This window comes from Mus musculus, chromosome 17 (assembly GCF_000001635.26).
Source record: "Mus musculus strain C57BL/6J chromosome 17, GRCm38.p6 C57BL/6J".
In the NCBI taxonomy this organism is placed as follows: Eukaryota; Metazoa; Chordata; class Mammalia; order Rodentia; family Muridae; genus Mus; species Mus musculus.
In genome coordinates, this window is record NC_000083.6 from 24339947 (window position 1) to 24356360 (window position 16414).

A 16414-nucleotide genomic window follows, 5' to 3' on the forward strand; every position below is an offset into this window, starting at 1 on the left:
CTTCTGGTGTGCCTGAAGACAGCAACGGTGCTCTCACATAAAATAAACTAACAAAGAAAACCCAAATTTAGGAACTCCAACACGAATCTTAGAGGCCTCATCAAGAAAATATGATAGGAACTGCTCAGGCATGAAAGATGGGGGAAGGGGTGGTGAGAACAAGCCATCCAGGAGGGAGCAACTGAGGGAAAGGTGGCCCTGTCACTGCCCTGCAGTTAGATGGGGATGGAGGTGGAGGCTGGAGGGAGCAACTGAGGGAGAGGTGGCCCTGCCACTGCTCTGCTCTGCAATTAGGTGGGGATGGAGGTGGAGGCAGGTGGCAAATAGAGATGCCCTCTGCCCCCTCAAGCCTCCCCACCTGAGGCAGTTGGGAGAGGGGGCCCTGCACCTTGCCTGGGCAGCACAGTAGAGCTGGCCCTGGTAGAGGTGATGCACACAGTGGAGCTGACTCTGGAGGCATGCATGTGGGTGAGCCAGAGCTGGCCCCAAGGGCCTGAGAGCAGGAGAACTGACCCTGCCTCCTGCCAATGGGTGGCCTAGCCAGAGCAGTGCTGGGACGCCTGTCCTGTGGTGCAGATCAGGGAGAGCCAGTGTGATGACCAGATCAGCTGCCCCCCAGGCCCAGATCTAGGACTTGGAGTCAGCCCACCACAAAATCTATATCATCTGTGAATAATCAGAATGCATGAAAGGGCCAGTTACAAAGCCACAGGTTCTCCATGACACAGAGCAACAACAGGATAGCCAGGAAGAGTCCTGATAAGGATATAATATTGATGGTGTCTCAGAAGTCAGAGATCTTGAACCAGACCAATGACTCATTGCAAGTGAAGGTGTGTGCACAGACAGATATACTGTGGGACACACTGTGACACACTACAGTTTCCACTGAGATGTTTTCTGTGCTTTGTTTTGTTGTGTGTGTGTGTGTGTGTGTGTGTGTGTGTGTGTGTGTGTGTGTGTGTGTGTGTATTTATTTTTTGGAGGAAGGTTACAAGGGTGATGGGTAAATATGAGGGGGCAGGGAGATGACCAGGACTGAGGTACATGATGTGAAACTCACAGAATCAATAAAAAGTTAAAAAGGGGGCTGGAGAGATGACTCAGTGGCTAAGAGCACTGACTGCTCTTCTGAAGGTGCTGAATTCAAATCCCAGCAACTGCATGGTGGCTCACAACCATCTATAACAAGATCTGACTCCCTCTTCTGAAGTTTCTGAAGACAGCTACAGTGTACTGACATATAATAAATAAATAAATAAATAAATCTTTTTTTAAAAGTTAAAAAAGAAAACAACACAATTAAAAACAGGGTACAGATGTAAACAGCGAATTCTCAATAGGGGAATCTCAAATGACTGAGAAACACAGAAATGCTCAATATCCTTAATCATCAGAAAAATGCAAATACAAACACCAGTCAGAAGGCTAAGATCAGTAACACAAGTAACAGCTCATGCTGTCAAGGATGCAGAGTAAGGGGAGCACTGCTCCATTGCTGGTGGGACTGTAAACTTGTACAACCACTATGGAAACCAGCATAGCAATAGTCCCTTAGGAAGATGGGAATGAATCTACCTCAAGACTCAGCTATATCACTCTTGGGCATATACGCAAGAGATGTCTCATCCTACCGCTGAGACACATGCTCAACCATGTTCGTTACTGCTCTGTTCACAATAGCCAGACATTGGAAACAACCTAGCTGTCTCTCAACAGATGAATGGATAAAGAAAATAGAATATTACTCAACTGTCTTTTTTTTAAATGAAATCATGAAATTTATAAATAAATAAATGGAACTAGAAAAAAAATCATCCTGAGTGAGGTAACCCAGATCCAGAAAGACAAATTTGGTATGTATTCACTTATATGTGGGTATTAGCTGCTAAGTACATAATAACCAAACTACAATCGATACAACTATAGAGCTTAGGTATAGAGTAAGGGATTGGGGGACAGATCTTCCTAGGAAAGGGAAATAGCATAGATCATATGGGTGGTAAGGGAGGGGAGCTGGAAGAGGAAGACAAGTGGGAGAGGGGAAGGGATGAGGGACTCTGAGGAGGGACAACTAAAGTCAAGGGCTATTGGAAGGGTAGAATGGTAACCTACCACAGAGAAGCTTCCTATAGCATATGCATACATGAAGGCGATCTAAATTAAATCATCAAATAATGGGGAGACAGAGCCCACACCTGGCCATCTCTTGTCACCAAATGAAGCTGATAGTACTGGAAATGGGTTACATCTAATTGAGTTGTTGGCCAAAGAGGTCCCATGGGAACCCCCCCAAAAAACCCAGGCTATTGCTAAGAGCATAGGTTGCTTCCCACAAACTGACCACAAGGTTCTATTGCTGAACACAAAACTGAACACAATACTCACTCAACATGGAGAGGTCAAGCTGGCACCTATATAGAGCCTTCACCCCTACACGCTAGTGTCTTTGGTATAGGAAGACACTCTGAATTATACTAAAGGGGAAATGTCAACAAGAGCTAAGCCTCAAACCCTTTGACCTACAATGGTGTCCTGACTGCAAGATGTGCTAGTACAATCAATGGTTGCCTATGGCTTGTGAAAGTGACCAACCAGTATCTGATTTGACTTAAGATCCACTCCATGAGATGGAACCCATTCCCAACACTGCTCAGGGGACCAAGAACCTGAGACTAGATAGCCTAGGGACTGAGGTAAAACCAAACGCTACCATTCTACTAAAAGAATCAGCAATAAGATGACTCCTGATGATATTCTGCTATACTCATAGATCGATGCATTGCTCAACCACCATCAGTAAAGCTTCTTCCTGAAGCAGAATGGAACAAACATAGACCCATAGCCAGACCTGAGAGACCCACAGCCAGACATTATACAGAGAGTGAGAGACCCACAGCCAGACATTATACAGAGAGTGAGAGACCCACAGCCAGACATTATACAGAGAGTGAGAGACCCACAGCCAGACATTATACAGAGAGTGAGAGACCCACAGCCAGACATTATACAGAGAGTGAAAGACCCACAGCCAGACATTATACAGAGAGTGAGAGACCCACAGCCAGACATTATACAGAGAGTGAGAGATCCACAGCCAGACATTATACAGAGTGAGAGACCTTGGAACACTCAGTCCTAAAAAGAGGTCTGCATCAATCCCTCCCCTTAGGGCCCAGAGAACCTTGAGGAAGAGAAGGCATAAAGAGTAGAAGAGCCAAAGAGAATGGAGGGCACCAAGGAAACAAGGCCCCCAAGTCAACAGGATAGACACCCATACGAGCTCACAAGATGGAGGCAGTGTGTGCACAGTCTACATGGGTCTGCACGAGTCTACATGGGTCTGCACGGATGGTCCCCGTGCTGAAAGGAGAAGTGGACACATGGCTCCAACTTTAACCCGGAAGCTATCTCTAATCAGTAACCACTTCCAAACACAAATTTAATTTTCTTCAAGGGAGTCTCACTTGAGGAAACAAATTACTCTTAAGGGTAGGCCATGTGCCCAACAGTAGCTGGCCAACAGGAAAAAAAAAAAATCAAGAGCGTCTTTGGAGGGTCCTTGTTTCACAATGTCACATCAGGGCTTTTTTGGTTTGTTTTGTTTGTTTGTTTGGTTTGTTTTGTTTTTGAGACAGGGTTTCTCTGTGCAGCCCTGGCTGTCCTGGAACTCACTCCATAGACCAGGTTAGCCTCAAACTTAGAAATCTGCCCGCCTCTGCCTCCCAAGTGCTGGGACTAAAGGCGTGCGCCACCACGCCCGGCTGCTTTTTTGTTTTTTTAAGTTGTGTTTTTATTGTATTGTATTTATATATAGTTTATTTTCTCTCTCTCTTTACCATTAGGTCCTTGCTTATATATTATGGCTTCCAGTTTAGTGCTTTTATAGAATTCCAGAGTATGCAAACATTTAGGTCTCAGTATCTATATAAGTTTTTTGTGTATTTTCTTGGGCTCTTTCTTTCTGTTTGTTTGTTTTGTTCTATTCAATGTGTTAGTTTTTGTTTTAATCATATTATATTAATTATGTTATATACTATATTATAGTTTACTATTTTCCCTTAGAAGCCTGGTTGTTTTCTAAGGAGAGACAGAAAGTGGGTGGATCCAGATGGGAGGGGAGGGAAAAAGAAACTTGGAGGAGTAGAGGGAGGGGAAACCATAGTAAGGATGTATTATTGAGAATTTTTAAAAAATCTATTTTCAATAAAAGCAGAAATAAAACTGTCCATATGGAGTGGCAATAAAGCCAGAAGTAAAGCAACCTTTTTTTTAAAAAATTTGTAGCCAGGCAGTGGTGGCACACGCCTTTAATCCCAGCACTCGGGAGGCAGAGGCAGGTGGATTTCTGAGTTCGAGGCCAGCCTGGTCTACAAAGTGAATTCCAGGTCAGCCAGGGCTACACAGAGAAACCCTGTCTCGAAAAAACAGGAAAAAAATAAATAAAATAAAATAAAATAAAATAAAATAAAATAAAATAAAATAAAAATTTGTATTCTATATCTTATAGCTTTATAATAATAGCATATATAACAATCATAGTAATTTTGAAAAACCTCTTATGTGAACTCCATATTTGGAAAATGTTTATTCATTTGGTCAAACTACCATATTCAATAACTATTTACTGGGCCACCTACTATATTCCAGGTACTATAAGGGACACAGTGACAACCAAACCAGACATGGTCCTCTGCCTTTATGAAGATAAAAGTGAAGTGGCAAAAAGTGCACAATGCCCAGGAAATTGGTAAGGATGCAATTTAGACACTTATAAAAACACTGATGGAATGTCAAACCGGCCTTTGTAACGAACAAGACAGCGGAGAGAAACAGAAAGCTGCTGATTTAGCTGCCTTCCTAAAACCCAGAGAGACTGGCACAGCATTGGCTGGTGCATAGTGACCCACAGGAAGAGGGTTCTGAGGAAAGCGCAGAGAAAAGCAGTGCAGGGTGGAGCTAGAGAGGAAATCAGGCCATAGTGTAGAGTGTGTGTGCCGGAAGCCACAGAAGGGTGGAAGCAGGGGATGCGGGGGTCCTTCTGAGAACCTTTCTGCCTCGGTTCGGAGAGAAGCAGAGAAACCTGTTAGAATCTGTGAGTGCTTTCAATTTTTGATTGGTTGGAGATGTGTACTGTATTGGTTTGTTTTGTGTGTCAACTTGACACAAGCTAGAGTCATCAGAGAGGAAGGGGCTTCAGTTGAGAAGATGCCTCCATAAAATCTAGCTATAAGGCATTTTCTCAATTAGTTATCAATGGTGAGGACCCAGCCCATGGTGGGTGGTGCCATCCCTGGGTTGGCAGGTCTAGATTCTATAAGGAAATGGGCTGAGCAAGCCATGGGAGCAAGCCAGTAAGCAGCATCCCACCGTGACCTCTGCCATCAGCTCCTCCTCCAAGTTCCAGCCCTGCTTGAGTTCCTGTCCCAACTTTCCCCAATGGTGGACTATGATCTGGAAGTGTAAGCCCAATAAACCCTTTCCTCCACAGCTTGGTTTTTGGTAATGGTATCTCATCACAGCAAGAGAAACCCTAACTAATAATGTAAAAATTAGCCAATCAGAGCTACTGACTAATAGAAAATATAGTGTCGTGAGAGCGAGTTAATATAAGTAACATTTAATATTTTCGTTAGCATTTAAAGGCATGTATGCAAGTATACAAGTCTCTGTAGGATAACAAACTGCAGCCTGGGCTGCGTCCCTTCAACCACCGCCTCATACAGTCCCCAGATTTTGAAACACTTTTGTAAGAACTCTCAGGACAAAAACTTCTAACCACACTATAAAAATGAGGCAGAGGCAGGCAGAGCCTGGTCTACAGAGTAAGTTCCAGGACAGCCAGGGCTACACTGAGAAACCATATCTCGAGAAACAAAACAAAACAAAACAAAACAAAACAAAACAAAACAAAACAAAACAAAACAAAACAAAACAAAGATGCCTTCCCAGGATGGCACAATGACCCCAACAAACCTGACAACCTCTGAGTTCAATGTTAAATTCCCGGGACCCCTGGGTGGGAGAGAAATGACGCTGGCAAGATGTCCTCCACCCTCCACTCACTCATGCGCAGGGCATGCACACATACACACATCCCGTACTCACATTCACGAGAAATAAATGTAATAAGACACATAGGGAAACAAAAAGAAAAGATAGAAATGCCCACCCTACGCAATCTTATATCTGACCTTCAAAGTCAACAGCAAAGGTTTGCTCCACCACTTCAGTGACAGCTTTTAAGGTTTCACTTTTGGAAGGGATATAAGCCAACTGAAATTTACTTTTCAGAGGATAGTTATAGAAGTATACTGGCAGTAAACTGACATCAACTGCCGGGTAGTTGGTAGATGACTTCTTTCTTGGCATACTATTCAAACGGAGATATAATACAATTGCACAAAACAGTAATGGCATCAACATTTCCAGGAGAGTTATCAGAGTCTTCCGCCTCTAAAACAGAAACAACAGCTGTGTTAACAGCAGACAAAACCCAAGTGTAACCATCTACCTAGCAAGTGTACTACTTAAAACCCTGGGCTGGACAGACCTTCTTAGTACTTTCTTGGCATGTACAAAGCATGATCCCCAGTGTTGAATAAACCAAGAGTTTTGAAGGCAGAAAGATCAGAAACTCAAGGCCATCCTTGGCTTCTTAGGAAGTTCGAGCCCATCCTTTGATGTATGAAACCCTACCTCAAAAAACAAACACCCTCATTCCGTTCCTCTCGCCTCCCTACACAAAACTCAGACGAGGGGAAAAAAGGCCGACTGGGAGCAAGCGTCTCTGTTTAGCTCTTCTAGACCATTAGTGGCTTAGACATCACAACAGGGGCTGCCTGAGAATTAGCTGAATTAAACGAAAGTTCATTATTGTTCAACTCAATATTAGTGACTGTGATGTGAAGCGGAAAGAACCTAAAATCACTTCAGGGACAGGCTTCTGGGTGTGCCTGTGGAGATTACTGTCTGTTAATTGGGATGAGAAGACTTGCTTACTGTGAGCGGAGCTATTCTCTAGCTAGGCTCTCAGACTGGCCTTTGCTTCCTAGTCAGTGTGACAGCACCAGCTGCCTCAAGCTCCTCCCACAATCGCCGTGACCCAGAGCATACCCTCTCTCTTTCACGTTGCCTTTTGTCAGGGGTGTTTTATCACAGCAACAGGAAGAGAAACGAAGACTGAAACTTACTTAACTATGCAGCTATTCCCGAGGACCCACATCTTCCCCCCAGGTAAGCAGTTCCTTACCTTTAAGATGAAATTCTTCCAGAGAAGGAGTTTTAATTTCTTCAACACCTCCATTTTTCTTTTCCCAGCTGAAGAAGAAGCTCAACACTAGTTAGGAAACAAACTGAGAAAATGTTAATGTTAAGTAGTAGTCTTTCAGCTAGACTCAGTGGCACACACCTTTAATCCCAGCACTTGGGAGGCAGAGGCAGGAGGATCTCTGTGAGTTCAAGGCCAGCCTGGTCTATATAAGGAATTCCAGGACAAGAGCCACACAGTGAGACCCTGTCTCGAATAAATAAAAAAGGCAGATTTCTTTCGCTCTTTATTAGCTTTCTTCTTGTGGGCTTTTGGAAAGCGCCTTCGTTACTTATCTTTTTCCCTATTGTTCCTTCTTGGCCTTTTTGGGCAGACCCTTCCTCCTCTCCTCAGCCTGTAAACATTAAGGTACTACAGGGCTCAGTCTCTGGACTCCTTTCCATGCCAACAACACTCACTCCACAGATGACTTCACTCTGTGTTGATGGACTCCGGTATGTTTGGACAATGTCTACTTTCATTCTCTAGCTTGGACTTGACTCAATTTCTTTTCCCAAATATTCAAGTGCGAGATATCTGTCCCACCCCCACCGTGTTTTACCTCAAAACAGACCTGGCCCACTCATGGTCCTCCTAAAACAAGTCATTGCCGACCCCTTCACCTCCCGTCTTAGAGGTCATTAATTATGGTGATCTCTTCTGAAGTGTACATGTAGGTTGTCACAAACCTATTTGTCCAGTCTTTGGAATATTCCAGAATTTGCTACCTTTCACCCTTTCACCCCCTTGATTTTTTTTCTCCAACCCAAAGATTTATTTTTCTTATCTGTAAGTAGACTGTAGCTGTCTTCAGATGCACCACACACCAGAAGAGGGCGTCAGATCTCATCATGGATGGTTGTGAGCCACCATGTGGTTGCTGGAATTTGAACTCAGGACCTTCAGAAGAGCAGTCAATGCTTTTAACCGCTGAGCTATCTCTCTAGCCCCACCCCCTCAATTCTTATCATTCCTTGCCCTGCCTGACTTTTTGCAAGAGCCATGGCAGCACAAACATGGCGTCTGATCTTGCCATTTTGCAACTTATTTTCTGTGCAATGACAAGAACAACAGAGTTCGAGTCAGATCACCTACACTCCTTCACCACAACCTCCATCTGCTTTTCATGTTTATTTTTCTTCTTAGCATATTTAAGCAAAGAAATGTTCTTTATTTCAGGACTGGGGAGATGGCTCAAGAAATGGCTCAGTGGATTAAAAATTTGCTGCGGAAAATGCTTGCAGGACCTTAGTTCAGTCCTCAGTACCCATGTGAAAGTCAGGCATGGCAGCACATGCCTGCCATCCTTGCACTAGCGGGGCAGAGGCAGGCAGATATAATGAAATATATGAGAATTGGCTCCAATTTCAGTGAAAGACCCTGCCTTTAAAAATGAGATCTGTGGACGAGAGGGTTGGCTTAGCACTTAAGAGTCCATCCTGCTTTCCTGAAGACCCAAGCTCACGTCCCAGCATCCACGTGCAGCAGCTGACAACAGCCTGCACCTACAGCTCGAGAAGATCTGACATGCTCTTCTGGCCTCTGCAGGTACTCAAACATGCATGTACATACGTACGTACCTACACACACACACACACACACACACACACACACACACACACACACACACACACACACCACAGAGGGAGGGAAAGAGTGAGAAAGAACCAGCCAGACACATAAAAATAGTAAAATAAATATTAAAATAGGATAAAGTACTTAGGAGGTGCCACTATAACAAGCTACACCTATATTAAAAACAAACAAACAAACAAACAAACATCAAATGAAAAAACAGCTGGGTGGTGGTGGTGTACGCCTTTAATCCCAGCATTCTGGAGGCAGGCAGATCTCTGGGTTGAAGGCCAGCCTGGTCTACAGAGTGAGTTCCAGGACAGCCAGGTTTACACAGAGAAACTGTCTCAAAATACAAAAAACAAACAAACAAAAAACCTTCAAATCATCGTATTGGTTTTGTCTTACTATAATGAAACGTATGAGAATAAGTAAAAGAGGTTTACAGCTTTGGAAGCTGAAAGTCCACATAGCACCAAGCTCTGGCTGTGCCAAGCTTTGGCAGTGGTCCCTGTGGTTTCATCAGCTCATGCAGATTGTACCACAATGGTAAGAAAACACACAGAACTTATATCCTAAGGCAGGATGCCAAAAGTGTGGCTGTGAACTTGAGTACCACAAGAACTGTGCAGAGAAAATCTCTTGTGCACTGTGTGAAAGTATTCCTGTCTGTAAAATAATGCTGTTTAGCCAATGGGCTCAGACAGATTAGAAGGTGGGACATCTGGCAGAGAGAGAGAGAAAGAGAGAGAAGAGAGAGATGCAAATGTCACGTGTCCAATTTACATCTATAGATAAATCTATATATTTACATAAACAGGTACAAAATTATAGAGAGAGTATTTACTGAACAAATGGCATGGGAAGAGGATGGCAGTTATAAAAAAAGTGGCCTTTTGTTTTAAAATTTGAAGAATATATTTATATAATACTTGCTAAATTTTAAATTTGTGAATATACTAATCATCTATATGAAACACCTCTAAAACTTCTAGATGATTAAAAGCTATGCAAACTACACTTGAAGCAAGATAGAGATTCACACAAAGACCACTATGGCAGTGTTGCTACAGTTTCTGTGCTGCCTGGATATTTAATAGAACAAGCCTACATAACTCACTGTCATAGTCAATGATGTACACACATTTCCGTGTGATTGTGTTTACATTAGTTTCAAATAACAATATATTCAGTTCTAACAATACATTGTTGAGGACTTTGAATTTGGTGTTAGATGGCTGTTTCAATACTTCCTTTACCAGTTTCATCTGTACTCCTCAATACACAATAAAATGAGACTTTGACACCAGACACCTACTTTGTGAGATTCTGAGGAACACGCATCACGAATACTCTCAACCTCGCCTTTGCCTAAGGGAATTCTAAGTCACCCAGCTCTGTTCCTAGATTTAGTTCTGCAGAACTAGGCTTAGGTTTGGAAAGGACTAAAGAATTTAAGTTGAAAATGGCAAGTACTGTTTTGAAAGAAAAGCGATTAAGTTTAACGTCCAGTTCCAGTCAGCCAGATTCATACACCTCCTATCATGAAATAGAGAATGGGAGAGACATTTTGGGTTGGAAGGATGATGGAGAGAAAGTCTTTGGGGACAAAGTCTTTTGGAGATGTTTACAGCACACCAATAATCCAAATCCCCACCTTGCTTTAATTGTCCCCCCATCTCCCCCAACACACACCGCTACATGCTTGTTACAACAGGCACATACTGCCATTTAAGTGCCAGGCATGATGATAATCCCTTAAGCATGCACTTTTCTCATTTCACTTTGGAAAAAAAGTGGTGGTTGTGGGGGAACCGCAACCTTTGAATACGCTATTACTACCATTTCAATTTTAGGAATGAGAAATTAAGATTCTGGAAAATACAATGACTTGAATACACTAGTGAAGGACTCAAGACCTGAAGCCAGGTCTTTGAGACTCCCTTTATTCGGCAAACTTGACTAGAGCATTTCTGGACAAGGTGTTCTAGGACCCCAGGGAACTGACCATGTACCAGGCAAGGGCTCTTTTCTTAGGGAGTCCATCTTCTGGTTAGCCATACAGGACCCTAGAGAGCGAGAGGTTATGACCACAGTGTAACTGGCATTGATTCGGAAGTCACGATCCCAGGGTTACCTTAAGGCTAGGCAGGTCTGGTCCGCAGCCCGGAATCCGGGGAGGGCTGCGCCTCACTCACCGCAGGCACCCTGTCCGTGGCCACGGGCACTGAAGGACCCGCTGGATCGCCCTCGACGACTGTTGGCCCCGCGACACGGCCACGCCCACGCTCAACCCCGCTTCTCCCGGGCCAGCCGCGCGGATGCCCAAGCTGCAGCAACCTGTGATTCCAATGCCATTCCCTCCTGCCTGGGCCGAGGGCACACAGATGTTCGCATCCTACTGTCTGAAGGAACCACAACCCCCTCCCACCTCCATGCCTGTCTACTGCCTGAAGAAATCCTAACGCCCCAATCTCCTGTCCGAGGAAACTCTACCGCCCAAGAGACCCCGACGCCCTGCCTTCTGCCTGAGGAGACCCAGATCCCTGAGAACCCCCTCCCACCCTGACTGTATTCTCCTAGTGGTGCTGCTGGGCTGGACCGTGACTTTCCCTTTCCTAGCTGTGGGCTGTCGCCTCTGAAAGGTTCCTAGACCTAACCTCACTAGGGCTTGGGTTCCTCCTGCTGAGAGCAGAAAGTAGCACTTTCTCTTGGTGACAAGAGTGAGATGGGGAGAGAGCCCTGAAGAGAAAGAGGAACTTGAATCCCGCTGCGAAAGTGAGATTCTTGATGTTACAGCCTCAACTGCTTTGAAACACATTTGTCCAGAGATGAGCTTCAGGCCAGCGACCCCGGGGCTCAGAGCCCCAAACTAACGCCTACTGTTTGCTGGACGCGAGCAAGGGCGTGCTGCACGATCAGTGGCGGATGCGGAGAAAACCCGCAGGGGCAACCCATCACGCACGCTCACCCCACCCTACAAGCGCTTGCCCACTGGAGGTGAGACCTGCGTGGAGTACTGCGCAGACGCACGATCCGGAATGTTGAACTGGGAGGGGTGCACGCGCTACGCAGAGCGCCCTCTGTCGGAGCTGGGCAACATGTGCCAGGCACTGCGCAGACGCTGAATCCAGAGCTTAGGCGAGGCTGAGCCGGCCGGGGGCAAACCCGGGGCACCTGCAGGGGCGGCCCAGTGCGCACGCGCGCTCCGACGCGCCCCCCCACCCCCTCCAGGAGCCGGAGCTTCCTGGTGCGTTCTTCCACCCGCGCCTGTCGCAGGCGCCTCCTCTCTGCCCCGCCGCCTCAGTTGTCAGCTTCGGCCGCAACCGCCCCAGCAAGGCTGGAGCAGGACCGGGAGTCTAAGGGAGGGAACCTGGCGAGAGAGCTGCGCAGACCGCCGCCACCCTGGCGCTGAGGGTCGGTGAGTGTCACTAGGACTTGTCACTCGCGCGCTAGCTCGGGGCTCTGAGATTTCCCGTCCTTGCCCGGGTCTCCACTCTGCCAGCGGGCAGCGCCCCAACCTGGGGCCTCCGAGCCCCTGCCTATCGCCGGGACCTGCGGGCTCGCGGACTGACCCTTCGTATTGCTGCAGGTGTAGCTGTCTTGGCGTCCTCATGCTGGGTGTGTCCCCGCTATAGCGGGGTCGCGGGGCTCGCAGGAACCCGCACAGACCGCTGGGTCGTTACGGGGTCTATTGTGCGGGCCTGGCAGGTGGACAGACAGCCGCCGCCCTCAGGCGCTTTGCGGGCTGCGACACAGCAGGCCGGCGGAATGCTCCAGGCTCAACCGGCCAGTGCTGGTCCTGGATGGAATTCCTCCCAGTTCTTCAAGCTTCAGCATCTTCGTTTTCATGAACTTTAACGTAGGGTTCAAGGGATGCTTTGATAGGGGTTGAAGTTGGCGAAGCCCTCAATGTGCAATACAGAACTCGGAAGGGGGAACCACAGCAACTACAGCAACTGTGCTCTGGTCAAGTGTCTCGGTGTTTGGTGTTGGTGCTCAGAATGACCGACCCCGAACTTCGACTAGTTCCTGGGGGTCAGGGCTCCAGCCTGGGGGTCAGGTCCCTGGTACTGCACGCTTGAGCTTTCCCTGTGTGTGGCCCATTTGGGCTTTGTCTTAAAAGGTATTTCTGTCTGTCCCTTTGCCTCCAGGCCTGAACGGTTCTTGTATCATAAATAGGGACTTGGTGTTTGTAACGTGAGGAGCACTCAGGAAATGCTCTCCCAATGAGTGACTGGGGCTTTGTAGTAACAATGTGGAGACCCAGGCAAGGCTTAAGGAACTGAATTCTGCCCCTGTCTCCTAAGCAGCCTTATTTCATCCAGAGAGTTTTGTTTGGTGTTGCCATTTGTAAGCTTGAAAAGACTGAAACCATTTTAGAAAGCTTGCCTCGTGGGAAGTAAGAGACAGGGTGGGGAGAGGAAAAGTTGATTTTTAAAAAAATGAGTGTCATGGGAATCCCCCTCACCCACATTGGTTTGAATTGAGCCCTTGCAAACAGATAATATCTTCCTCTAGGGCAGGCGGCATTCCACCATTCTGACAGAACAGCCTTTCAGAGCATGACCAGGTAGCTGGAGTTCTTCTTAACAAGCCACTAACTTTCCCTGTTACATTGACCAGGCTGTCACATAGAAACTATTTTGACTTGGTCTTAACTGGGAAGGCCTTAGTTTGGCCTTTATGGGCTTTATGGTTTCTCCTTCAGCCCTGCTTCTGGCAATTGGCAGGGGGTTCCTTTGATACACTGAGTCTGCCTAGAGCCACATTCTAGAACTCTCAGGTACGTTCATCAGTCTTCTAATGCGCAAGGCTCCAGGCATGATTCTGAGTCACTAGATGATCCCTGCCCGTAGAGATCTTCAAATGGCACTAATTTACTCACAAGAAAGTGGCTTCAATCAGAAGCAGGCCTGGCCAAATGGGTCAGTGAATTAAGGTGTCTAACAATCAAACCCGACAGGTTGAGTTAGATCCCAGTGACTCACGAGATAACAGAGGGCCAGCTCCAGCAAGTCGCCCTTGACCTCCACACAGACACCATGGTACATGCATGCCCCCCACCACAGCACAGAGAAATAAATACCGTGTTTGGTTTTTATTAAAGAATGGGCTAAGTGGTACAGGACACATCCAGAATAGATGCCACCCGTGTCTAAAGGAGTAGGAGAGCTGAACTGAGAATGCAAGATAGAGTTGTTCCAGAGAAATGTTCATGTGCCCAGCCAGAGCCTACAGTCTTCATGGGTAGGCCTCAGACTGAAGTTTCTATCTGAAAACACCTCTAGAAGGTTCTGCTCTGCAGTTAAGATGAAGAACTTCTCCTTATCAGAGGCAGCATTCACAGGGCCTGGCTCTGAAGTAGGCTAGGAAATGATAGGGTCTCATCAGTTAGAGCAGTGTGTTGGATGATACTCTCAACAGACTGACGTGGTGAAGGCCCATTCTGTGTGTGGAGTGAAAGGCCTGTGGCCCATTCCTGCATCAGTGCCATTCCCTGGGAATAGCACAAGGCCTGGCGTCAACAGGCCAGTGGTCACCTTTGCAGAAGCTGTAATGAGCTCCTTGCTGCTGCACTTGTTACTGAACATCCATGGTTACCTCTCTGGGGACGCCTGTTGCTTCATGACCTCACTCCCCATGCCTAGGAGGGCAGAAAAGCTGGCTATCCAGGGAATGGGACCGGGGCTGTAGCATGGGAATTAGGCAGGAAAGCAAGCAACAGCACGCATTTTGTAGAATTCTTTTTGTAGAGCCTGCTTTGGGACACATCTTTCGCCTAAAATACACCTTGCTGATTCTTACCAAGAGCTTCTAAGGAGACCCACTGTTTTCAGCTCTGGATAAAGCAGGCAACGATGAGTTCCAGAAATTGCACTTCTCTACCTGGGCCTGCAGAATGGATCACCCAGTTTTAGACCTGGCTTCCTCGGGCTCTAGAACAGAAGCTGTGGTTTGCAGGCTGGGCTCACCCAAGCCACATAAAGGCCACTGTGTAAACAGGTCATCCCGGTGCTTCCTCTTGTGTGCTGCTGTGTAGAAAAGAGTTTGAGAGTGTCCGTGTGTGTCTGTGTGTGTGTCCGTGAGAGTGTGTGTGTTCGTGTGTGTGTGTGTGTGTGTGTGTGTGTGTGTGTGTGTGTCATCTGATAGTGAATCCTGACAAATGAATCTAGAAACATAGATGAGTATGGACCTTTTAAAGAGACATGAGGTGAGGCCCTGTGATAGTGACACAGACCTTTAATCCCAGCACTCAGGAGGCAGAGGTAGGCGGATTTCTGAGTTCGAGGCCAGCCTGGTCTACAGAGTGAGTTCCAGGTCAGCCAGGGCTACATAGAGAAACCCTGTCTCAAACACACAAGAGAGATAAGAGGTAAAGTTAACATGATTAAAATCTTCCAACATTATTAATAAGACAAAGAATTATAGCATAAACAAGCCCTGTACATTGAAAGCTCTGAGGTCAGGCTCATGTGTCCCTAGCATTTGAAACCTGGTTCTAGGTCTGTCTGTTTCAGAAACCAACTGCTGTTGAGTGTACAAATAAACAGGACACACCTGCGTGGGCACAGACCTGCGCTTGGGTCTGAGCTCATTTACGTGCCATGCAAATACTCTGGGTGGATTCCGGCAGGAAAAAGGAAAAGCACAAATTCTGGCCTTGAATGGTTTTTGGCCTAGATCTGCAGATGTGACACTCAGATAGCACCCTTGGTAGCGGAATATAATTATTAACAATCTTATGCTTGTCAGCTTTGAACATTGATTAACTTCACACGCCAACTGAAGCTTCCCCTCTCTCTTCTCCCAGTCCCTTCCTCCCCAGACATGCCGCCCCCACCCCTGCCGGCCGCCCCTCCTCCCTTTCCCTTCAGAACAGGGGAAGCCGTCCTTGGATATCAAGCAGTCTTGGAATACTAAGTTGCAGTAAAACTAGGTGTGTCTTCTCCTACTGTGGCTAGACAAGGCTGCCCAGTTAGAGGAAAGGGATCTAAAGGCAGGCAACAGAGTCAGAGCCCTTACTTCTGCTGTTAGAGGGTACCACATGAAGACCAAACTACACAGCTGTAATGTATGTGCAGAGGGCCTACGTCAGGCCCACGCAGGCTCCCTGGTTGGCAGTTAATCTCTGTGAGCCCCTATAGACCCAGGTTAGTTGATTCTGTGGGTCTTGTGATGCTGCTTATCAGCTTTTTGTTGCTGTTGTAAATACTTGAGGCAGTTTTTATCTAAAAGGCGTATTTTGGCTCGTAGTCTTAAAGGTCTCAGCCCATGACCAGTTGGCCCGTAGCTTTGAAGCTTAGTAAGGTAGCACACAGTGGTGAGGGACCTGGAGCAGATGAAAGCTACAGACACCATGGTTGGATCCCTAGAGTTCTCAAAGGAGTTACAGCAGTGTGAGACCTCCTATCAGGCTCTCGCCTATTAACATTTCTACCAATAGTACCAAGCGAGGGACTCTGCCTTTAACATATGAGTCTTTAGAGGACACTTGAGATACTAACCATAGCTCATCGATGTTCAGAC

General features: G+C 46.5%; 2 protein-coding genes across 18 annotated transcripts in view; one reads left to right on the top strand and one right to left on the bottom strand.

Moving 5' to 3' along the window:
- The window catches only part of Abca17 (ATP-binding cassette, sub-family A (ABC1), member 17), an 87802-nt gene extending 75690 nt beyond the window's left edge, over positions 1–12112 (bottom strand). For 9 of the 14 annotated variants that reach the window (XR_001782084.2, XR_001782083.2, XM_017317536.2 and 6 more), the window contains exons 1-3: positions 11022–12112; positions 7253–7355; positions 6195–6456 (exon numbers count right to left, since the gene is read on the bottom strand). Coding sequence is in view for 12 of the 14 variants with exons in the window: in XM_017317536.2 (XP_017173025.1) it covers positions 6195–6456; positions 7253–7306 (316 nt within the window). In the remaining 2 variants the exon portion in view is untranslated. The remainder of the gene's footprint in view (positions 1–6194; positions 6457–7252; positions 7356–11021) is intronic. The other 5 variants (XM_030249868.1, XM_030249867.1, XM_030249866.1 and 2 more) reach the window with 5 other exon arrangements.
- Positions 11975–16414, top strand: part of Abca3 (ATP-binding cassette, sub-family A (ABC1), member 3) — a 58284-nt gene continuing 53844 nt past the window's right edge. For 2 of the 4 annotated variants that reach the window (NM_013855.3, NM_001039581.2), the window contains exon 1: positions 12077–12305. The gene's annotated coding sequence lies outside the window, so the exon portion shown is untranslated. Of the gene's footprint in view, positions 12306–16414 lie in introns of all 4 variants that reach the window. The other 2 variants (XR_001782080.2, XM_006524370.3) reach the window with 2 other exon arrangements.